This window comes from Tetrahymena thermophila, assembly GCF_000189635.1.
Source record: "Tetrahymena thermophila SB210 genomic scaffold scf_8254587, whole genome shotgun sequence".
Lineage (NCBI taxonomy): Eukaryota > Ciliophora > Oligohymenophorea > Hymenostomatida > Tetrahymenidae > Tetrahymena > Tetrahymena thermophila.
The window spans coordinates 447,260-471,487 of NW_002476358.1; the positions used below are offsets into that span (position 1 = coordinate 447,260).

The window sequence follows — 24,228 nt, forward strand, 5'->3', positions numbered from 1 at the left end:
TAAATCAGCAAATTAGTTTTCTTTTAAAAGGACTTGATACTTCACTTTCCCTTTTTCCAAAATGGCTCTTACTTTCTCGAGGTCTAAAAGATGTTGAAGAACGGTTTTCTAAAGATTATTCTTTTTTAGGTTTTTATAATTTAAAAATTGAGTAGTCAACTTTCTTGTCATCAATAGTTGTTTTCAATATCTCTACAGTTTTATTGAGCTCAGTAAATTTACTATTTTTATTTAATATCTTCTATGTAACATAATCCATATTTCTCTGAATTCTTTCAGTTTCTAGTGATTAGTGAATATTGTTCTCTCTATTTTATTAAATATAAATAAACAAACACAAATAAATGATCTAAATTTTGAAATACTTTCTAGCAATATCTAACAATTTTAATTTATCTTATTCTTATATGAACTTCTCCTTCTTATCTAAGTCTCTTTAAAAGTATTACTAAAATTCATATTCTTTTTTCCTTTTTTATATTTCTTCATTGTCCTTTATCTCCATTTACCTAAGTAAAGCTTTCTCCTTTTTCTCATTTAATTCCTCTTCATCTTATTTCTTTAAAAAAATTAAATTAATTTAGCATATAAATCAAGAAATTTATATTTATTGATAGTTGATAAATTACCTTTTTGTTTAATATATATTTATTGTATTATTATAACTTTTACTCCCTTTGAGTTAGTTGTTCTTCTTTTTAATTTTGTATTTGCATAATATTGTTAGTACGAAGTTCATTTAACTCACTTATGTGTTCTTTCTTTTTTTTATCTTTTTCCATAACATCTTGAATATGTTTGATTGCAACCATTTTATTGTTTTCAAGCTTATCCAAAAAATTCCTTAAATTCTTATTAATTTTATCTTCCTCTATTTTCTTGTAATTATCATAAATTTCTTTATCTTGCCTAAATTTCTCTCTCAGTTACTCTTTTTTCTGGTTTATCTGGTGATTGTGCATTTATTCACTACAGTACACTTTTATCATCAAATAAAATAAAAATTTTTAAAAATAATTTAAATGAAAATCTTTACTTTTTTAATCTAAATCAGTTTGCAACATAGTTCTTTTAAAGCTTTCCTACTCTTTGTTATCGTGTATCTAACTTAAAGTTTTATACTTAATCTCAGTTTATGCTCTTTCTTTTTACTCTTTTTTCTAAATTAAGAAATCTTTTTCATAACCATGCTTCTATTTTAACTATTCCATTTTATACTTAAAGGAATTAAGTTAATTTTTTCTTTATTCCTCATACTCTGCCTCCTTTTCTTTTTTATTTTCTAACTCGTCTCTCCATTTCCTTCTCTTTTTCTCCATCTAATATTACTCTTCCTAATCATCTTTCATTTCTTTCATAATCTTTTTTTAAATCCTATCCTTCTCTTTTTCTTCCTTTTATAGTTCTTTCAAAACTATACTTAATTCTTAAGAAGCCTTAAATTATTCTAATTGCTTCTTCTTATTATATTTTTATATTTCCTTAGTAAATTACGGGCTATCATCACTTGATTTTAAAATATCTTATGGAGGACTAATATCAGGATTCTTATGATTAGATTTAAGATATTGAATAACCCTCTTAAAATTTAATTCAGAGTCATTATTTTTATTTCTATACCTAAATTATTATATTAAAATCAAATAAATAAATAAATTTATAACTAATAGATTTTATTATTGAATAAATACTTCTATTTAACAGGGCTTGCAGATTCAATATTTTATTTTTAATTTCTATTTGTTCCCATTTTCATATCAGGAGAAGTGATAAAATCATTTTAACTCTCAGACTATGTATCGTTTCTTGAGTTATTTACAGAATTAGCTCTTTTATTAATTGAAAATTCAGATAAACCATTTTTTCTAGGAGTATTTTTTTCTTTTCTTTAATAATTTAAAACAGAATCAGTTTCAGAGTCATCCAAAGTATCCTATTTATTTTTTCCTCTCTTTTCAGTATCTTATTTTCTTTGTGATGCAACCATTTATTTTTTTTCATCTAAAATTATTTTAAGTTTCACTAATTTAATTTAATGTAAATATGTATAAACAAACTAAATAAATACGCTTGATTTCTTTTCTTCTCTCATTGACTATATTTATTGCATCTATTTCATAATTATAATTATCCTTAAATAAAATGTAAAAAAATAAAATTTTTAAACTTACTAGCTAATCTCTTATGATAATATTCAATCCTCAAATTCTTAATATTTTCAGTTAATTCACTCTCTTTAGTTTTTTCTATTTATTTTACTCTATATTAAATTTAGCAAATATTTAAAATCACATTTATGTAAGATGTAATATAAATTTTATACAAATCTTTAAAGTAGCTTTTACAGTATCCTGTTTCTGCAATAGATTGTTTAGTTGATGGACTATCACAGCATATTGAATATACTTTTCCATAATACTTAACTTAAACAGTGGGTGCTTATGATTTACTTCTTTTTGCTGATCCCCTAGAACCTAATAAAGTTCTTTCTGCTTCTTCTTAGTAATTTAACATTAATAATTTTTTTTAGATGATTTTTAATTAAGTTTATAAGAATAAATATAATCAATTATATTAACTTTTGATTTATATTTATATGCTAAATACTTTCTACATAAAAACTTTATTATTAACATATAAACAATTAATGGTTATTTCCTATTTTATTAATTATCTTCTGGTTGAATCTATAAATTTGTAATCCATTAAATTATTATTCTAAAAATATAAATAAGTAATAATTAATCTAAAATAATTATTTCAATTGAATTTCTTTATTTTTGATTATTTTTTAGATAATTTTATTCATAGCTCCCATAAAATAATTTTACTAAAATTCTTTGTTATGAATTTTTTCTTAATTAATTTTTAATTAGGTAATCGAGTTACTTCAATCTGATCCTTTTATTCAAAAACAAAAAAATTACACATAAAACAAAAACATCCTCAATTCATGATTGAGCATAACTATTTTTAAAATATTTTTTTACTAAACGAAAAAAACAAATTTAAATAATTAAAAATTTTCTCAATTAATTTAAAAGAATTTTTTTATTCCAATAAGGAATTAATTTTTTATTCATCTTTTAAATATTAAAATTCTAAAACTTAATTAAATTTTAAATATTTTATCTTAAATATAAATTATTTTTTTAGAAATACATAAAGGTAAATTTTAACATTTTATTTTACTGATATGAAATAAAATATAGCGACTTGATCATTATTCAGCAATAAAAAAGAAAAAAAGAAGAAAAAAAACAAAATAAAAAAAAATAAACTAGATGCTAAATAATTCTAATTATGATGGTATTAGCTTTTTTAATTTTTTACAATTTATAATAAATTTTTAAAAAATATTTGCTTTAGTTAATAATATTCTTGTAATTAAATTAAATTAACTTATTATTTGATCTGAATTATTTTGATTAATTTTCCTCATCTGTAAATAGACAATTTCAAAATATTGATTATGAATAATTTTTAAAAGTATTTTATATTGATTAAAAAATAATAAATGGCAAAACCATAAAAATAAAAAAAAATATTTTATTTTGCTTATATTAAATAAAATACAACATTAATCAATAGTCAAGCCATTGAGTTACTTCCATTGCTTTACAAAAAATTCACAAAAAAAAAAAACAAACTAAAAAACAAAAAAAAAAACACAAAAAACACAAAGAAGATAACATCTTCATTCACTCAACTCAACTCAGGGCGCTAAACTATTTTAAAAATATTTTTTACAAAATTTAACGATAATTATTGTAAATAATTTTTTATAATTAATTTAAATTACTATTAGACCTAAATTAAATTGATTAAAAAATACGTTCACAGGTAAATAAAGATCTTCAAAATATTAATTACAAATTAATTTTTAAAAGTATTTTATATTAAATTAATGTTTATAAATTATAAACTCATAAAAATAAATAATAAGATTTAATTTATTTATGTTAAATTAAAAAAAAGAATTTTCAATAATCAAGTCACTTAGTTTATTTAGTAATTTGTAACAATTTAAAAAATTAATAAATATTTTAGTAATTACTGTAATTCCTTATATATTAAAACATGTATTTTATTTTTCTAGTTTGTTTATATATTGCTGATACAGGTAAAAAGATTCTTTTTTACATATTCAGCTGAAAAAAATCCAAATTATTATAAAATAAAGTATATGTGTTATTAAATACCAAAAACAATTTTAATAAATATTTATGCTTTTGTGAAAATAAAAAAATTTTAGTAATACACAAACATTCTACTTAAATGTAAAATTTGCATATAAATTTATATTGTTGTTTGTATAAAAAGTAAGCAAGCTAAATAAATCTTTTTAGAATTGATTATCCTCAAAATTCAATATTTAAATTAATAATTTGTTAATTTTAGTAAATAAAGTAATTCTAAAAGTATTCAAGCTTTAACTTTTAATCTTAAAACTAAAATTTTTTTCGCTCTCATCTATAATTATGTGTTAAAAAGTGGCAACGCCTAATAGAAATTTTTTATTAAACACTCTAATACAATAAGTTAATTACAATAAAAAAGACATAAAATTTGATTAACATTTAGTTTTTAATATTTCATTTGCCTTCTTCTTTCTTTTTTTGTTTTTATTCTTTTTAGAGAACATCTGAAGATTTTAAAATATGTAATCTTTCTTGCTCTATTTAATATTGTTAATTATTAGAAATTATATTTAACTTTTAAATAACTTTACTCTCAAGAAGTCTGTTAATAAATCTATCTTCATTAGCCTATCTGATCATGCTCTTGACTTTGTGAGTACCTTATCTCTTTTTCTATTCCTTAACGGTAAGCTTTTGGGTGTTTGGAGCAACGGGTTCTATTTATTTATTTATTTATCAATTAAATAATTATTTCTACTATTTCTAACTATGATAAATCATTTAAGTAAATTAAAAGCAAAAGATTTACAAGCTTTTCTGAAGCCTTGTTATTGTTGTTTTCCTCCTTTGACTTGCTTAGGTTTTGCTATTTACTTCTTTTTAATAGGTTTTTAAGCCATTTGTCTTTTATTCTTTTTCTTAAGTATATTAGTTTATTCTAAAAAATTTATTTGTGGCAAATTATTTATTTTGAACTTTATAAAATATAGATTGAATTATTTATAATATATAATATTGCTTATTCTGGTCTGCCTTAATTGTAGCAATAATAAAACATTAAAATTAAACAACAAATCTCTAACTTTTCAAAAAAATTAATTTATTTTAATAATATTTATTTTAAAATTCTTTTTTAGATTTAATTATTTACTATTACAAAAAATGTAAATTTAAATTTTAAATTATTTATTATTAAAAACTGAAATAGAAAAAAATTCAAAATTTTCATTAGATTAAATCAAAATTTAGTTTGATTAATAAATTAATTAATTAATTCTTTGCGTGATTAAAACAGATTGATATTTTTTGAAAGAAGCAAATGTAAATTGTTCTATTTTATTAAAAAAATTGAATTTTATATCATAATTTATCATATAGCAACTCCTTCAGAAGAAAATTTGGCTGATCAAGTAGCTAAATCCTTTTACAATTTTCAATAGCGTACAATCATAAAATAAATAAATAAACAAAAAGAAATATTTAATATAGAGTTTCAATCAATTAATAAAAAAATAATCTAAAGAGATTAATCAAAAAAGAAATAATATAAATAAATTTCAAAGCAAAAAATAAATAAATTTGTTAATCGTCTGACAGAAAGCAAGTAAAAAAAAATAATAATAATTATCAAAAACTATAGGAAAATTAATACACATGGGAGGAAGTTAACCTAAACCAGCACCAGTCAAGCAACCCACAATGGATGAAATTCTTATTGATATGAGAATGGCTGCTAAAAGATTCGAAAATGATGCTAGAAGAGCTGAAAAGGAAAAAGCAAAATAATTTGAAAAAGCCTAACAAGCACTTAAAAAGAATAATGAGGAGGGTGCCAAGATGTACTTATAAAATATGATGCAAAAAGACAAAGAAATGAAAATGATGTAAAGAATGGCAAACAAACTTGATTCGTTATAAATTACTATTAAAAGTAACACCAGCAGTACTGTAATGATGTAATAAATTAACAAAATTGCTCCTATTCTTTATAACTAATCTCAACAAATCCCTACCGAGTAGATCTATTCTGATATGGACAGATTTGAAAAATCTATGGATGAAATAATGGTTACTGGTAAGGTTATGGATGAAGTTTTAAATAACCAATATGGAAACGATGTTCAAGCTAATCAAAACGTAGATGCTATGCTCAACTAATTGAAGTTAGAGAATCTCAATAGTATTTAGAATAACTTAAATGGAGATAATATGCAAATGTTCAAAGACTTAAAATAAAATGAATTTTAAGCTCAAAATAACAATAATTAAGTAATCAACAATCAAAACAAGTGAAAAAATATTTAAGAATAATATATTAAAAACCTTCTAAAAAATAAATCATTATTATTATTATTATTAAAGTTTTCTATTACATTATAGTAAAATATAATTTATGTGTTTCTCTAAATTCAACCTTTTTTTGATTCTATATCATAAATGTTTATGCAGTGCAGTATATTTATTGATTCACAAGCCAGCCTATTATATATTTCTTTAAATCATTTTATTAAAAAAAATAGAAATTTATCTGCTTTCTCTTAGAATTTTTGTTTGTATTTGAAATTATTGTAAAACTATAGTGATATAATATCATATTCTAATTTCAAACTGCTGATTAGATAGCTTAAAAAATTATCTCCTAATTAATGAATTTTTATAAATTTATAAAATTATGCATGTAATTCTAATAAAACATAAATAAATGTATACATTGTGAATTTTGTTATTATGTGTTTTAAATATGATTATAATTACAACAAAATTGATTTAAAGGTAGTTGATTTTCTATTGATGCTATCCCTCAATTATACTAAAATATCTAAAATTTAGACCTTGTAGTTTTAATCTAATTTAATTATTGTAAATAATTCAAATCCTTATGAGGAAACTCAAGAAATTTTTGTTATAGCTTTTTAAATTTTTATTTTAAAAATTTTTTTTAATTTGCTAAAAAAACAGTCATTTATTTAAATATTATTTACTTTTTTATTTTCTTTTATCAATTTATTATAATGTAATATTATGAATAGATTTTCTTAAATGAAAAAGTGTTTAATTAATTTTAGTATTTTAAATTTTTTTAATGCCTTTTCCTAATATGCTTGGTATATTACTATCTTTTAATTAATTATTTAGACAAAATATGATTATCTTTTTCTAATTAAAATACTATTAAAAAGTCAAAATAATTTTCAAAAATTAAACTTCTTAAATAGATTCAAAATTTAAGCATTTAGGTTAATTTAAAAAGTAAAATATATATTTCATTACTATTAATTGTATTGGGTTACACTAATAAATAAAATTTTGGTTGGTTTTTAACAAGCAATTCAAATAATAATAAATTTTTTATTATCTTGAATATTTAAGAATCTAATTTTAGTTTCTATTTGAATAAAGATATATTAAAATTTTATTTTAAAATAAATAATTATTTTATATTTTATTTTTATATTAACTGTCATTAAAACAATCATAATATTTAAGGATATGTTTTAAAAAATGGTAATTAATTGAGCTGTTAAGGGTATTAAAAGCTTTAATTGTAGAAATTTTTATTATTTCAAAAATTTAAAAACCAAACAATCTTTATATGTATATTATGCTTCATAGTAAAATTTATATCTATTTAGATTTTGGCGATAATTTGATCTAAAATTTATATTGATAAATAAAAATTAAATAAATGGGAAAATGTATTAGCCACATAACTAGAAAAGATTGGTATAAGAACTGCAACAAGGGTTGCTTATATTGTTTTGGATATAACTGTGATATGTGTGCAGTTGATTTACAAGATGGATGGAATAGATGTTGTGATGTTTTGTGCTTTTTTTGTACTTTTAGTTGCTGCTAATGTTAATGTACTCTAATCAAAAATTGCTACCATGGAATAATGAATAAAATTGAGCCTTGCTGTAGGTAAATTACTCATTAACTCTTTTAAAATTACATAAATTCTTACATACTAATAAGTGCATGTGGTAGACTAAATGATAAATTACTTAAATTTTGCTAAAATGAATGTGATGATATGTGTGAATGTCATTGCTATTGTGAGAATCCTTGTATAGTTAGGGATGTGAATAACAAATAATTTCTAGAATACATGTCTGAGTTTAAAATAAAAGTTAATTTTTACAATGATTCAATATTTGGTAATAAAATTTTGTTTGAACTTTCAAGTTTCCATAATTTTGATTTAATTATCTTAATTTTAAAGGAGAAGCGTGTATCCTTTAGAAATAATCTACAGGAGAATTGTTTACTGTGAAAGTAATTTAATACAATAATGAAAACAAATTTTTGTAAGGAGATTAATAATTTAAAAGAAGACTGCAAATATTTCATCCAAATATTGTTAATTTAAAACGTAAGTACTTAATTCTTAATAATATATAAAAATAAAGCAAGTTTTCGTTTTTGTAATTTAGATGTTGAAAGCTTCACTGAAGATTCATTTTGTAGTTTAAGAATTAAAAATTTTCTATTTTTTGATTTTGTATTAATGGATTTATAAACTGAGATCAATTATCGAAAAAAGACAAATTGTTTTTTCAAAGAAGAGGAGCTTTGGAATTTAATTGAAGGAACTTTACAAGCTTTGTACTACTTTTATGAAATTAAATTGGAGCATCAAGGTATAAGAGCTGATAGAATATATGTTAGTTAATTAGGCTAATTTAAAATAGCAGATCCTTATTTACTCTAAAGCTCTAATAATTTCGATGATGTTAAAGAAGCATACTTTTAATCTGATACCATATCTGAAAATATTTTCTTATCGCCTGACTAATTTTATGTAAGAAAAGCTTATTTTATATCAAATAAGTAGATTTGTTTAATTTTTTTTAAAGAAAATAACTTAAGATGATGAATATAAAGCTTCTAATAAATACGAAAATAGATTTAAATCTGATATATTTTCTCTAGGAATGATTTTTCTATGTGCAGCATCTCTTGAAAATTTAGCTTCGTTGTATAACTTTGAAGATAGTTGTATCGATTTGCACAGTCTCAACTTTAAAATAGAAAATACAGCATCAAGGTATAAGTCCTAAATTTTAGGAAGACTATTGTTAGGGATGCTTGAAGAAAATTAAGACAAGAGATTAGATGCTAAAAAAGCGCTTTTACTTATTCAAACTGAAGACAAAGTTAAGTAATGTATAATAGAATCTAGGACAAATCAGTAATAATAAGGCCTAAAAGATCTATAAACACCAATAAGTAATTATTAAATCTATTAAGCTGACAAAGAAATAGAATAGTAAATTTGTTTATTTTATAATTAGAATAAAGGAGCTTGAGTGTTATAAACGAGATACTGGAGAATGATAACTTCCATTTTTAAAATATTGGAAACAATTCTTTTGAAGATAAGATTTCGAATCCTCTGGAAATGTCGAGAGGAGGAGGTGGTACAACTTCAAATAAATAAATAACTATTCAGAGTATGTAGACACCAGTAATGAGAAATTAGACAATCAAGCAATTTAGCCCTTATAAATAAGAATCTGAATAGGTACTTAAAAGTTTTTATAATTTAGAGTACAAAAAAATAGTTGATGGTCAAATCCTTAATTTTTAATTTACTGGCCTAGGTGAAGATTCAGAATAAATTTAGCTGTCTGATTTGGGAACTATAGCTGTAAATAATACTTAAAAAACTCTTTTAGAGAGATTGTGGGTTTAGTGTAAAGAAAGCAAATTCATTCAAAAAGTGAATTGTTTTAAGAAAAAAAAATAAATTTCAGAACTGTCTCTATCATAAGTAAAATTTGGAATCTTATTCAATGAGAATAGAGATATAATTTACGAGGGAAACCTCTATGAAGAAAATATCAAGCATGGGGAAGGAAAGTTGTTTGAAGGAAGCTAGATATATATAGGAAATTTTAGTTTTGATAAAAAAGATGGCATTGGTAAAATTACTGACTTGCAAGGACATGTTTTATTTGAAGGGAGTTTTGTGAATGATAAAAAAGAAGGTTAAGGAATAGAATATAATATGACTTATGATGAAAATTAGCTTATACATTTTAAAAATTTCCATAAAAACTGGAAAAAATTTGAGGGCTAGTACTCAAACAGTAAAAAAAATGGTGAAGGAATTTACACTTATCATAACAATCATAAATTTAAGTGTAATTTTATAAACAATTTTGCTGATGGAGAAGGGGTTTATTTAAATGAATAAGATTAAGTACTTTTTAAAGCTATTTATAAAAAAAACAAAATTTAAAGAGTTATTTAAAACTTTTCTTTATATCCTCAACCATTATCTACAGGTGGAGGACTTTCTCCATAGTAAAATTTAAACAATTCTTTTGCTAATTAATCTCACCATTCACTTTTGCAATAAGATTAAGTAATTGAGAACTCTAATCGTATCAACAGTTAACAAGAGATGTAAAATATTTAAAAACTAGTTAAACAATCTAAAACAGTTGATGTAAGCGACTCTATTTTTAAATGATAAAATATACTCCAAAAACTAATTATTTATTTTAAATTTAAATTATTATTTAGTTTTAAAATCAAAAATTAGATTTATTAAAGTATATAATCAAAATGCAAATAATTTATAAAAATATCTTACTTATTTTATTATCCTTTTATTTTGAATTCTTACAAAATTAAATCAAAAAAATCAACTATTGGCAATAACTTTAAACTTATTAAATGTTTTATTGTTCTAATTTATCTCTACAAAAAACTTAATGTATAATAAACCCTAATGATCTGCCTGTAGTATTCTGTTATTTATTTGATTATTAATTAAAATGCACATAATGTACCAAGAATGATATATGCAAATGATAACAATCATAATTTTCTATCACAAAAATCTAAAATTTGAATATGCATACGAAATAAATAAATATATTTTATAAATTTTTTATGATCAGTGCCTATATAATGCATGTTGTAACCAAATATTTATTTATTTATTTATTGTTTTCCTTATAGTTTAAGCGAATAATTAGTTTCATTAGAGAAATAAATATTTATTAACTAATAAATGAATTCTTGAAGGATGTATTTTTTATAATTTAATTGATTTAATTAATTTAAAACAAAAAACTCTATTTTACACAAAAGTAAAATACAATCAATATATTAAATTTGATGATATTTAAATTTGGATATTAAAAATATATTTTATTATTATAAGCAATTAGCTATATACAAATTAGGATGGGTGACTATAAAGAATTGAATTGAAAATATCAAATAATTTAGTTTTTGAAAGGTAGGGTTGGTAGGTAGGTAGGTAGGTAGGTAGATATGATTTTAATTTGTTATGAATATTAAATCTGAGTCTAACTTATTTATTGTAAGTAGTAAGTATTTAGTATCTATTTATAATATTTCGAAAAGTTGCCTTAAAAATCTATTATCTAAAATAAGATTATTATATATTTTTTATTGTATGGTTGATTTATTTTTTCTTATATATGCTTCACAATCATTAATTGAGTATCTAATTTTTTTTAAGCTGTATCAGTGGTTTATAAGTGAGCCAACTAATAATATTAGTGCAAATTTATTGTATTTCTTAATTATTTAGCTGTTTAGGTCCTGAAGGGTTTTGCTAATTTTGGTTGTTTTTGTTGTTAAAAATTTAATTTCCTATAAAACCACCACATCCTTAAAAGTTAAACTCTTATGGTGTGTGGTTTAATTTGGATGATTCAATAATCTCATCTTGATAAGACGAAGATTTAAGTCCATCATACTGATACTGATTTCCAAAGTCAGAGGCTAACATTACTTTATTCATATTTTTAATAGGATTTTCTAACAGGACTGTTTATGTTGAAGATGGGTGCTCAGAAGATCTAGTTTTAGTTGAGGATTACTCTGTTGTATTTCCTGAAGATTCATAATAATTATTTTAATTTTTATCTTCTAATATAAAGGGATGAATATTACTAGCATATTTATTGTTTTTGTGGTATCCATTATTGATTATTTCTTCTCTGTCTGTTTCTGTAACAGAAGAAATAGGAGAAAAGAAATTTTCGCTGAATTGATCACCAATCTCATCCTTTAAAGAAGTAACTCCTACTTATTCGTAGTGAGCTGAAGTATTTTTACTGATATGCTAATGATGCATACCATTTTCATGATGATCTGAAGAAAATGGTAGAGGTATTCCATTTTGTTGCAGATGTCCTAAAGGCATTATAATATTATGATCTGATAAAGCCTCTTCAATTTGATATTGTATAGATTCTCTTTAGGACATAAGAGCTTAATTTTACTCCAATAATTATCTGCATTACTATTATATTTATTAGATATTCTACTTTTATTTCTAATTTTCTGTCATGGAAGTTTCTTGATCTTTTCTCATTTTATTTAATTTATCTTCAAACATCCTGTATTAAGCTTCAATTTGCAAATGCTCTTTTTGAAGTTTCTTAATAAGAGACTATTGGTCTTCTATTTAAGATTTAATCATTTTTTCCTCATTTAGCAACTGCAGTTTTTTTTCTTTCATTAGCTTATTTTAAAAGTTTATTTCATCTGTCTTTATTTTAAATTTATTGCTCTCATAAAATTCATTGTCTAGTTCCTTTTGTTTTAAATAAAATAATTCTTTATAGCATTTAAAACAACAAAGTATTCATACATGATATTAATTTTGAATGAAAAAGATGGAGGGAATTTATTAAATTATACTTTTTTTAAATGTTAAACAATAAATAGTTTAAGTATTTTTTAATAGATTAAAATATAGCAAAAATAAGTAAATTAATTGTCTTAGAAACTCATAGCGCAAAAACGATAAAAAGAGTTTGATTATTAATTTAATTTAATAGTATATTTTTATGTGCCCAATAGCTAATCTAAATATTAATTTAATACTAGTTTTTTCTTATTCTAATTAGAATTTTATATTTAAATTTGAAAAAATATAAATTCCCTTTTATTTTATGAACCAAAATAAAGCTATACAAAATATCTTACCTAAAGTATTTGGCTGCTTTAAAAATTTTGTAGCTAACTTTTTGCAAGCTGCTATGTCATTTAAATATGTTATTCTTCTTCATTTTGTATTAATTTTTCAAGTTCCTAGTTTTGCTATTCAAAGATCTCTATTTCTTGCTAAAAGCAATTTATTTATTCTTACTGTCTTTCCTTTTCTTTTTCATATTCTTCCTCTTTTTCTTATCTATTAATACAAATATTTTTTCATTAAAAATTAATCCATTATTGTTAATGCATTTATTGAACTATGCTTAATAGTCTGCAAAAAAAGATTAATAAATTTTTTTTTTGTAAGGATTTTGCATTTTATTAAATGAAATTAAATTTACCTATCTCTTTTTAACTTTTCTTGTAGGTCAACAAGCGATTCGAGCAACTAGCTTAAAAAGTCTTATTCCTCTAAAATATCTAATTCACTTTTGTTTTAACTTTCTTACTGCTAATAAATACGCGAATTCATTAGAGTTCTTATTGTTTGCAAATAGATTCCCAAAGATTCTCCTTAATCCATTTTATATATTTATTCAAGGTTAAACGAGATAATAGCTTGTATTATTTTTCAGCGTAATATAAGTTCTAAACGCCTTAAGCTTATAGCTATTATGAATTATTAAATCTGACTTGCTATATACTTCTTAAGCTAAACCTTTGATTAAATAGTGTTTCTTAATTTATTTTCTTTGGTCTTATAGCAGTTAATTTAAAATATTAATATGATACAAGTTTTTCTTTAATTATTCGCTATTCTAAAAATTTTACTTGTTTCAATCAGAAATTTATATGCTAATTAAATATTCATAAATTAGTTCTATTTCAAATAGATTCTATTTTAAAGCAAAGTTTTGATCAAATTTATTTCTTAGTCAATGAGGCAACCAGATAGACGAAAGACTCTTGTTAGTTCATTGATTTAGCATAGTATTAAAAGCATAATTTAAAGTATAGCGTGGTTTAATTAAAAATATGTCAAATTTATTTTGAAAACCACTTTAATTATTGATTCATCAAAAATAATTAACAGGAAAAAATATTAGCAAAATTAAATGAAGTCTATTTTTTCCATTCCAATTTAAAGATTTTGGTAAAAATAAATTTATAATTAAATTTTTAAATATCTTTAACCAACCAAATTTAATTAAAATTACAATTAAATCAAGAAATTTTGAAGTTTTTTAAATTAATATCTTTTTTCAAAATAAATATTGTCAAAAATAACAAGTAATATTTTTTTAAGTTATATCTAATTCTGAAAACTGCACTAAAAAATTTTTAAAAAAACTTGGCAAGTAAAAATGTTAACTTTTCTTTACAAATGCTTATATCTAAAAATCAAATTAAATACAGTAAGAAATTATTTGCAAAATAATAAAAATATAGATTTTATCTTTAAAAAAATCTAAGATTTCAATTAGTACTAGTAAAATTATGTTAATTTTTAAATTAAATTTAAATATTCATGTATATAGTAAATAAATTAGCATTAAACTTAATCTTATTAAAGCTAAAAATTTGTTAGTAAACTAGCTGAATAATTTAAAGGTTGAGGTTTACAATAGTAGGTAATGTGCTGTAAAATAGTATTATTCTAAAAAGCTTTTATAATTGAATTCAAAATAAAGTTTTTTTGTATTTATGCTAAAAAAGTATTTTTGTGTTTTATTTTTAATTCTTAAAAATAATAAAAAATAAAATCAATATAAAATTTAAAAATTAAATAGTGATAAAATTAATCACTGATTAAAAAACTTAAAAAAATCTAACTAAAATAAATCTATAAATTTTAAAACTTTCATTGATTATTCATTTTTAAAAAATTAATTCTAATTAAATATAAAGTTGTTTATGAAAGTAATAATTAATATTTACAAAGTTTTAATATTTTGAAGCTAAATCTATCATTTTTAATTTATTATTATTTATTTTAAGAAAAGTTAATTAATGTTTTTTTATAAAATTAGAAAACTGAAATACATATTTTATTATTTTAGTGTTTTTCCTTTTCCTTGAAAATAAATAAATAAATAAATAAAATGTGGAATATACAAAATAAAATTTGATGAATATTAATTAATAAAATATTTTTGATAAATTAAAATAACTTTAAAATTAAATTAGTTTTATACAAGATTTGTTTATTTATCTTTTTTAAATTGCTTATGTTTTATTTTAAATATTTAAGTTATTTAATAATAATAGAGATTTTTTCATTATTATTCAGCAATACAAAAATTATCGTATCTTTTTTTATCGACTATATTTTCCTTAAACAACTTTAGCAGTTACCTTTTAATTAGATTATATTTAATAGATTATTCTTTGTTTACTAAATAGCTTTTCTTACTACTCATATGTTTTATTTGGCAATATGCTTTATACAAGTTATATTTACATAGTGCAGGGTAATTTTTTGGGATTTGTGATCCTTTTTCACCCATTCCCCATTTTAAGCCACTGCTACCATTTAAAATTTCAGTAAATTCTACTTTCTTTTCACCATTATTATCAATATATTCGCTTAAATAGACTATATGCTAATCCAAATATTTTGGCTTATTTTAGCTAAGATTTCTATTAAGCTTAAAAAAATATTTTTTTGTTACAATTATTGGAGGATTTTTAAAGAAGTAATTCTTGCTAATAGGTTTTTTTCTCCATTTCAAAACATTTTCTTTTAGACGTTTATTTGTAAACTACTCGTTTAATCTAGTTTCAAGATTAATACCTTGTCTTACTTTTTGCTTAAATTCCTTCAAGTCATTACCATCACTTTCAATAAAAAAGTAATCAATATAGATTGGTCTGTCTAATAGCTCAGAAAGTAAACTTCCTTGTAAACCAATAACATTCCATATCATTATCTTATCACTACAACTCAAGCTTTAACTTCTTGAATCTTAAGGTAAATCACTTCTTCCTGGTTTTATTCTAAGTATATTATTTTGTTAATCTTTTTCTACTTGATATTTTTCATCGTACAAGAAGCTGTAGTATTTAGCTCCTGTGTTTTAAAAGAATTTTTATTTCTGCTCAGGAGTTTAGGTTTCATTATTTGAACTATTAATTACTTAATCCTAGATACAATTAGAAACACTTGGTAGTATGTTGCCATTTAAATTTTGAAATATTGAAGCCTATCCGCAAGGAGTTTAGCTCGTATAAAATAAAACTTTAAACTTTTAAACATATTTATTATTATCATTAATTTAAAAGTATTTAGGATTATTTAGATTATCATAGAGAAATTTTTTAAAAGCTCTTCTTGCTAGAATTTCAGCATGGGAGTCATTAACTAAATTGCCTAGCTCTGACATATTTTTCTTACCAATAGATTTTGTACCATTTGCTATAGAAATAATTTCAAATGTCTATGTTTATTGTAATATCAACACTATACTAGCTAATACAGTCTGCTCTTGAGCATCTGATATATCTTTTTTCAAAACCTTTTAAAATACGCTATTAAACTTATCGTGTATTGCTTAAAGTATTTGTTTTAGTAATTTTATGTCTACCATTTGCTACAGAAAATATATATTGAATAAAAACTCGTTTAGTATTTAAGATTTATTAAATTGTAAACTTTTTTGAATCAAAGATTTATTTATATCAATTAAAGGAAATTTTTATAGTTATTATATACATTTAATATAGTATTATGGATGGTAGGTTTCATACAATTAAAAAAATTTTTTATTATCATTTGAGAATTTCATTTATTTAATCTTTCCAATTTAAATGGCTTCCACTCGGGAGAAGAGCTCCTCTATGTAGCTTTTTTTATTGTTTTTAGGTATTTTGTATAGAGGCACTTTCTATTTCCATTTTATCTTAATTATCTTGCCATTCTTTTGCTTACTGCTCAAGCACTCTTTAATTATGGGATTCAGTAGATTTAATTACTCTATGTAATGCATCAGTGTTAACTTATTTAGGGTTTTTACTATATACCTCCTCAATTTTCTTTTATTCAACTCCTGCTTTTACTTTTTACATGTATGTCTTTACTCTTGTCTAATGAAAAAATTAATTCAATTTAAAAAATAAGAGCTTAAAATAAAGGATAAGAAATATACCAATTCCTAATTTATCTTATGATCTTTCACTGGGAATCCATTAGCCTTTAAGAACACTATTTGAAATAAATTTATTGATGTTAAAATTTAAGGCAGAGTAAAAATAGTAAACATACTAAAATATAATGAATTGGCATGGTAGGCTAGAGCATTATTTAATTCAGCGTATTATCCTAATGAAATATTTTCTGCTAGTTTATCAATATTTTGCTCATCAAATAAGACTTAAAGCATCTTATCTGCATCATCCAAGCCTTGTAGCATGTTATCTAAATTTTGATCTAATTTTTCGATTTCTGACATCTCTTTAGTTGAAATTCTACTTTTAATTAATGAATGTTGACTCCTTTAATAAAAATATAAATAAATAATATTTAATCTTGATAAATAATGATTATTTAATGATCAAATAATCATTCTTATTTTTGGTTGAACCTAAAATTAATTAAGATTCCTAACTATAAAATATAAATCATTTGCTCATTATGAAAATATAGACTAATTCAATTTTATTAATGAATGATATTAATATAGATAAACTAATTTGCTAAAAGTATGAATGAATGTATGTATACATGAAATATGGTAGTTAAACTAAACTTAAATTCATTAAAACTATAATATTTAACTTCAAAATAAAATAATTATTAATTTAAATGATGTTTATCATTTTAAACATATAAAATTTTTATGGCCAAAAAGAGTTTGTAGTTATATATCATTCTTTAATATTAATTAATTACAAATTATTGTTTATATTTTTATTTATGTATTTTATTTGAATTTTTCATTTATTATTTTTTATTCATTAATTAATTATTTATTTATCTATTTATTTTTTTATTTTTAAATTTTTATTTATTTAATATTTAATTAAGTTATTATTTATATTTATTTGCTTATAAAATTTATTAAGTGTTGATATAAAAATATCTCAAAGCATTTCAAGGCAAGACAGAGGCGAAGATGGTAGAAGATAGCTAATTTTTATGGTACCTATGATTTTAAATAATAGCTAATTATAATTTTAAATAATATCAAAAGAGAAATATTTTAAATTTATGTTTGTTTGTTTGTTTTTGTGGTTTTTGATATTCCTGTAAGAAGATAATCTCCTAAGTATAAATTAGATTAATAATAAAATAAATAATCACTAAAATACATTTAAAGATAAACAATTATCAAATTATATAAAATATATATATTTGACTACAACTCGCGTTTATCTTTTTTTATTTATTTATTTAGAAGTCTTAAAAATTAATGGATAGGTAGGACTTTAAGAGATTAAAAAACTAAGTGATCATATTTTAATTTATCTAATTTATACTTTTTATTTATTTTCTTTGTTTTGTTTTATTTTTTCTTTTTTGAAAATATTAATTATTATGTTTTTTCTTTTTTTTCTTGATAGACAATTTAAAACTTCTCAGTCAAAGTTGTTTTTATAATTTATATAAAAGATTTTCTTTCCCATGAAAAAAATTTAATTAAATTAAATTTTATTTACAATAATCCTAATAAAAACTTTAGACACAAAAGAAAATACCTATTTTTAAAGTAATCAATATTCTTTGGATGTTCTAAGATTTTATAAAATCTTTAAAAGAATTAATTCTAATTATATTTTAACCAAAGATGCTTTAAGATTTCAATTCTAAAGAAAAGATAAGGTGTTGAAATTTAAAAAATTTAAAGTAGTGAAGATATATTTTACAACTAAAATTCTTTAAGTAAAGTTAAGTTTTCAAAAAATAGGGGATTCTATATTTCATAGAGAAATTTCATATCATGCCTTGATAAATACTATACATATGATATTTTAGATAAAGTTAAGTTTTTGCTTGTTTTTGTGAGAGTAAAAGTAAATGATTTAAATTTTTTTGGTGTATTTTAATTTTTCATTATTCAAAATTCCTCATTGTGAATTAGATTAAATTTTTAGTAAAATAAAATAAGAATATATATAATTTAAAATTGAATAATAATACAAAAAAATATTTATTAATGATTGAAAATACATTTATTAAAGCTTGTGCTCTTGAAGTGATAATCTTATTAATAAGAATAGTTTATCTATATATTTTTCATTCAATCTAAAGAAAATGAGTATAGTCTGATTCCAGCTAAGATAATGCATCGATAAGAAGTAAAAAAAAGTCCTTAAATACGTCAGTTTTGTAAAAAAATCAATCATTTAAAAAGAAATCTGTATCTTCTATTTATTTATTATTTAATTAAATAACAAAAAAATTAAAAACAGAAACCTTTTTTTAAAGCCAAAAAAAAAAAACAAGTAATTTTAAGTTTTATATCGTAGAATATAATGTAAAAAAATGTTTGAAAAAATAGGATAAAATGTCATCAGAAAGAAAGTTCACCCACAAATAGATAGATCCTAGTCCTTACAAGATTGAAGAAATAGAATCCTACATTAAATTAGCATAAGAAGTAAAAAAGAAAGCTTACTGCCCTTATTCTAAATTCCATGTTGGCTGTATTTTATTTGACTAAGATGGAAAGATGCATGAAGGTGTTAATGTCGAAAATGCTTCTTATGGATTAACTATTTGTGCTGAAAGAAATGCTATTATCTCTGCTGTCACAAAAGGTATGAAGTCTATTAGTCTCATAGTTATTAACTGTAAAACTGAAAAAGTTGGTAGCCCTTGCGGTGCATGTAGATAAGTAATAGGAGAATTTTCAAATGAAAAAACAATTGTTGTTCTCTCTAATGATAATGGTCTCTATGAAATTACTGATTTTGAAAGCATCCTTCCAGGAGCCTTCGGACCCAAGGATTTATTTGGTTCTCCTAACTGCTGATTTTATTATTTAAATTTAAATTTACTAAACTTTATAAAGTATATACATATTTACGTATAGTGTTATAATTTTATTATTAGCGTAAATAATTAATCAAAAATATTTATTTATTTATTTATTTGCCTCAAAGACAGGTACTACCTATCATAATCATAAATTCATGCTATTTTAAGTAATAACATCTTATTTAATATTTTTGTAGATTTTGTTTAAATATAGTTTTTTTAGTATAATTTGTTGTTTGGAATATCAACTATTTTACATATTGCTTCTTTTTACTGTATTTAGATAGTAGAATTATTATTTAAATAGTATTTTAGTTTAGTATTTTCATCTAACATACAAAGTATATATAGCTTCTGGCTGAAAAGTATTAAAATATTATCAAATCCAAATGTATAGAAAATTTAGGGGGACTACTAAATGCTATAAGGTTGATTAAAATTTGTGGAATTGTATCTATTAAAAATTAAAAGTGGCTTAACTAGTTAATCTCTATCTATTTAAAGACTAACATAATTTATAGTATGTAATTCTGTAACCAAACTTTTTTTTTACTTTTTAAATTAGGCCCCCTAGTACAGTTATTAGGATTAAAGTTAACCATAAAGATATAAAATTGATCAAATTTCAAATTTCTTTATTTATTTTAATATTTTTTAAATACCTGCAAAATAATTTAAGTATTCAGCATTGCATTTTATCTTAGAAAAAAGTACATAGTGCAAAAACAAACATTTCTCAAATATTATTTAATAAAATAGAGTAAAACTGATAGAGATTTGAATTAAAAAAAAAAGTACCTATTTTTTTTAATAAATTTTCGATCATCTTATAATAAATCTTTAAACTTTATACCTAAAATAATTTATCACTTTATATACGATATAATTTATCTTAGAATAACCAATAATAGTTATTAAGATTAAAGTTAACCATAAAGATATAAAATTGATCAAATTTCAAATTTCTTTATTTATTTTATTATTTTTTAAATACCTATAGTGAAAAAACAAACATTTCTCAAATATTATAAAAATAATATAGAGTAAAACTGATAGATTCAAATTACAAAAAAAAAAAGAACCTATGTTTTTTTTTAAAAAATTTCAATCTATCTTATTATAAATTCTTAAATATTATACCTAAAATAATTTATTGCTTTAATATATTTTATCTTAGAAAAAACAATAATAATTTTATAAAATATATTTATACTTATCAAAAAAAGAATTTAACACTATTTAAAAGATAAAATAGCAAAACTGATAAATTAAAATTATTGGAGAAAGAAAAAATTATTAATGATAAAAATAAATATTAAAATATTATTTTAAACAAACAAAAATATGAAATTAAATATCACCATTATCATGATGATATGCTGAATAATTAATATTACCTTTTATTTATTTTATTAAAGTTATAATAATATTTTTAAAGTTAATTTATACTAATAGTTAAAAATAAAAAATAAATATTACTTTTTTAAGATATTTTAAAATATAAAAAATTTATTTTATCCTTTAAAATCATAGTAGTTTTAAATTGCTTGGTAAATATTAAATGATAATTGATATTTAATAATTGATTATTTTTAATAAGATATTCATCATATGGATTGGAGATATATATTTTTATAATTAATTAATAAATTAAGAAATTTTCTTATTAAAAAACTTTAACTGAAAAATTAATTAATTTCTTAAATTTAAAAACCCATTTTTGATTTCTTATATTTTCATAATTAATTTTTTCAATTAAAAATTAAAACAAAAAAAACAACACAATCTATAAATTGCAACTATGAAAGGAATTTAATTAGTTTTTAAAACCCAAATCTATTACAGGCGCTGCTATATTCAGATTATCTACTTGATTCTCTGTAAAGCATATTCAACACATAAATTGCCTCATAGATTCAGACTATACTTTAAAATAGCATAGTCTCAAACTTTAGTAGTTTTTAATACATCAAATCTTTCGTTGCAAAGTATCGATTCTTTTTTCAAAAATAATGAAAAATGGTATACCAAAAAAGCCTTCACATACTAAAAAAGCTACTTGCAAAAAACTTACTCATTCCTTTTTTTAAAATAAACATAACTTTCTTAGATAAAATATTTTTTGAATTAAAATTGATTACTTAAAGATTATTCATACATGATATAAAAAGAATTAGACATATAATAAATAAATAAACACTTCAAATCATTTGATATAAAAATAAACCAAAACACTTAAAATATATTAAAATAAAAAAATATTTTTCAAATGTTAAAAGAAAACTAATTTAAATAAAAATAAAAATTTTTTAACTTAAATTCTTTAAATAAGATTTAAGAAAAACCAATTAAAAACTCTTAATTTCTTAACTAAATTTTTATTATTTTTAAAATATTTAGAAAGTTTTTATTTGATTGAATAAATTTGTAAAATTTAATAAAATCAATCAATATTTAGAAAGAGTAATTGTAAAATGTTGATTAAAACTACATTTTTAAAAGATAAGTTGTTGCCTATTTTGAAAACTTTTATGAATACATGTAGTAGCATAGATCGATCCTTCTTCACAAATTCTTAATTTGTTCCATATTATTATTATTATGAAATAGAAAGAAAGAAAAAACTGTAGTAGAAACTTTTTTTTTAGAATATTTTTTGATAATAATTCTTTGAGAATAGATAGTTAGCAAAAAAAATAAAACTAAGAGCAGAAATTTTTAACAATATAGAGACAGATTAATGTGTAAATAAGATATAGTAGAGCCTAATAATGGGTTTTAAAAATATTTGATTAAAATTAAAATAATACTTAAAATAAATTAACTAATTATTAAAACTTGTTTTAAAATTTTTGCAATACTGAATTAGTAAATAATATTAAATTAAATTAAAATGGAAGAAGAAACTCAAGTCAATTGTTCTAATTGCAACAAGCCTCAATTAGCATCTAAAGTTTAATTACATGAAGCATATTGCCTTAGAAATATTAGAAAATGCCCAGACTGTGAAGAATTTATTGATAAGCGTGAGTTAGAAAACCACAAACAGGAAAAGCATACCAAGTAATAATGCAAATTTTGCTCACAACCATTCCTTCCTAAGGATATGGATTAGCACTTATAATAGTGTGTTATGAAGCCATAAAGGTGTACTTATTGCAATTTGGATGTAAATGGTGCAGAATTCGGTGAACACATATAAAATTGTGGCTCAAGGACACGTGAATGCTTCATATGCAACAAAAGTATTATCCTTTTTAACTTCGAAGAGCATGTGAATAATTGTGTTGGTGTTCCAGAGTAGCCTTATGAATCTTAATTCCCTACTCACACCTAAGCCTTTTAAAAACCTAAACCTGGTTAATATAAACCTAGCGAAATCAAACCCTATAGACCATAAGTTACAAATGTTTCTTCTGCTCGAGTTTAGATAGGAGCAAACAGTAGTATTAAATAGAATGCTAATGACTAAGATAAAGCAGACGAAGAATTTGCTCGTAAACTTTAATTAGCTCAAGAAAACAATGATTTTGATTAGTTAAAGAAGTTGTAGGAAGAAGAAGATGAAAGGCTAGCTAGAGAATTAAATAAAGATTTCTCTCCTAAAAATAAAACTGTATAGTAAGCCTTAAATACTTAAAATAAGCCCAAGTAAAGTTACGATGATTATGACTACAATTATAATTATGAAGAAGATGAGGAAGACAATTACCAAAATTTTAATTAAGAAAATGAAATATAGTAATAAGAAATGCTTCAAGCACAACAATATTAGTAAGGCTTGAACAATCCTTTAGTTTTCCCATAGTATTAAAAACCAGCAGATAATAAAACAAAAGAATAAAAAGAAATGGAGGAGTTAGGTGAATTTATTGATGATCCTGAACTATAGCAAGCAATTCTTCAAAGCCAAATGAATAATTGATCAAAATAGGAGTTAATTTTCTAAAATTTTTGTTCAAATTAATTAATTAATTGCTTTAGAAAAATAGAATGAAAGCAATTATAGTGTCTAAGAAGAATATTAATTACTTAATTCATTAATAAATTCCCCATCAATCAATCATTGAAGCTATCTATCTATCTTTCTTTCTATCTATCTTTTCTATATAAAAATCTAAAATAATTTAATTTCTTTCTTAATTTTTTTCTATATTTCTTATTACTATATATTGTGTAAAT

At 21.4% G+C, this 24,228-nt stretch overlaps 9 protein-coding genes across 9 annotated transcripts; 4 read left to right on the top strand and 5 right to left on the bottom strand. All coding sequences in view use genetic code 6, as the record gives it.

Annotated features, from left to right (window-relative positions):
- Window positions 1-4: 4 nt before the first annotated feature.
- Window positions 5-2,547, bottom strand: TTHERM_00389770 (hypothetical protein; the record flags this gene model as incomplete). The annotated part of the gene is made up of 8 exons (XM_001019382.2): window positions 2,324-2,547; window positions 2,172-2,260; window positions 2,069-2,110; window positions 1,692-2,001; window positions 1,037-1,620; window positions 630-979; window positions 366-559; window positions 5-308 (listed from the first exon to the last, which is right to left on the bottom strand). The coding sequence occupies exons 1-8, from the start codon at window positions 2,512-2,514 to the stop codon at window positions 5-7; spliced, it is 2,064 nt and encodes a 687-aa protein (XP_001019382.2). The 5' UTR covers window positions 2,515-2,547.
- Window positions 2,548-4,595: 2,048 nt separating this feature from the next.
- TTHERM_00389790 (hypothetical protein) lies at window positions 4,596-5,041 on the bottom strand (the record flags this gene model as incomplete). The annotated part of the gene is made up of 3 exons (XM_001019384.3): window positions 4,596-4,678; window positions 4,733-4,858; window positions 4,951-5,041. The coding sequence occupies 3 exons, from the start codon at window positions 5,039-5,041 to the stop codon at window positions 4,596-4,598; spliced, it is 300 nt and encodes a 99-aa protein (XP_001019384.2).
- Window positions 5,042-5,795: 754 nt separating this feature from the next.
- TTHERM_00389800 (SNF7 family protein) lies at window positions 5,796-6,434 on the top strand (the record flags this gene model as incomplete). The annotated part of the gene is made up of 1 exon (XM_001019385.3): window positions 5,796-6,434. The coding sequence occupies one exon, from the start codon at window positions 5,796-5,798 to the stop codon at window positions 6,432-6,434; it is 639 nt and encodes a 212-aa protein (XP_001019385.3).
- A 1,393-nt stretch (window positions 6,435-7,827) lies between these two features.
- TTHERM_00389810 (kinase domain protein) lies at window positions 7,828-10,620 on the top strand (the record flags this gene model as incomplete). The annotated part of the gene is made up of 6 exons (XM_001019386.2): window positions 7,828-8,063; window positions 8,118-8,299; window positions 8,365-8,514; window positions 8,576-8,943; window positions 8,999-9,371; window positions 9,437-10,620. The coding sequence occupies 6 exons, from the start codon at window positions 7,828-7,830 to the stop codon at window positions 10,618-10,620; spliced, it is 2,493 nt and encodes an 830-aa protein (XP_001019386.2).
- A 993-nt stretch (window positions 10,621-11,613) lies between these two features.
- On the bottom strand, window positions 11,614-13,653 carry TTHERM_00389820 (hypothetical protein; the record flags this gene model as incomplete). Its single annotated transcript, XM_001019387.1, has 3 exons — window positions 11,614-12,726; window positions 13,122-13,326; window positions 13,472-13,653. The coding sequence occupies 3 exons, from the start codon at window positions 13,651-13,653 to the stop codon at window positions 11,614-11,616; spliced, it is 1,500 nt and encodes a 499-aa protein (XP_001019387.1).
- A 1,693-nt stretch (window positions 13,654-15,346) lies between these two features.
- TTHERM_00389830 (tRNA-specific adenosine deaminase, putative) lies at window positions 15,347-17,056 on the bottom strand (the record flags this gene model as incomplete). The annotated part of the gene is made up of 1 exon (XM_001019388.2): window positions 15,347-17,056. One exon carries the CDS (start codon window positions 17,054-17,056, stop codon window positions 15,347-15,349), a length of 1,710 nt encoding a protein of 569 aa, XP_001019388.2.
- A 114-nt stretch (window positions 17,057-17,170) lies between these two features.
- TTHERM_000389849 (Sas10/Utp3/C1D family protein) lies at window positions 17,171-17,518 on the bottom strand (the record flags this gene model as incomplete). Its single annotated transcript, XM_012798446.1, has 2 exons — window positions 17,171-17,271; window positions 17,332-17,518. 2 exons carry the CDS (start codon window positions 17,516-17,518, stop codon window positions 17,171-17,173), a joined length of 288 nt encoding a protein of 95 aa, XP_012653900.1.
- A 1,831-nt stretch (window positions 17,519-19,349) lies between these two features.
- On the top strand, window positions 19,350-20,041 carry TTHERM_00389850 (cytidine deaminase; the record flags this gene model as incomplete). Its single annotated transcript, XM_001019390.2, has 2 exons — window positions 19,350-19,511; window positions 19,568-20,041. 2 exons carry the CDS (start codon window positions 19,350-19,352, stop codon window positions 20,039-20,041), a joined length of 636 nt encoding a protein of 211 aa, XP_001019390.2.
- A 2,739-nt stretch (window positions 20,042-22,780) lies between these two features.
- Window positions 22,781-23,971, top strand: TTHERM_00389860 (XIAP-associated factor 1; the record flags this gene model as incomplete). The annotated part of the gene is made up of 1 exon (XM_001019391.4): window positions 22,781-23,971. The coding sequence occupies exon 1, from the start codon at window positions 22,787-22,789 to the stop codon at window positions 23,969-23,971; it is 1,185 nt and encodes a 394-aa protein (XP_001019391.2). The 5' UTR covers window positions 22,781-22,786.
- Window positions 23,972-24,228: the final 257 nt, after the last annotated feature.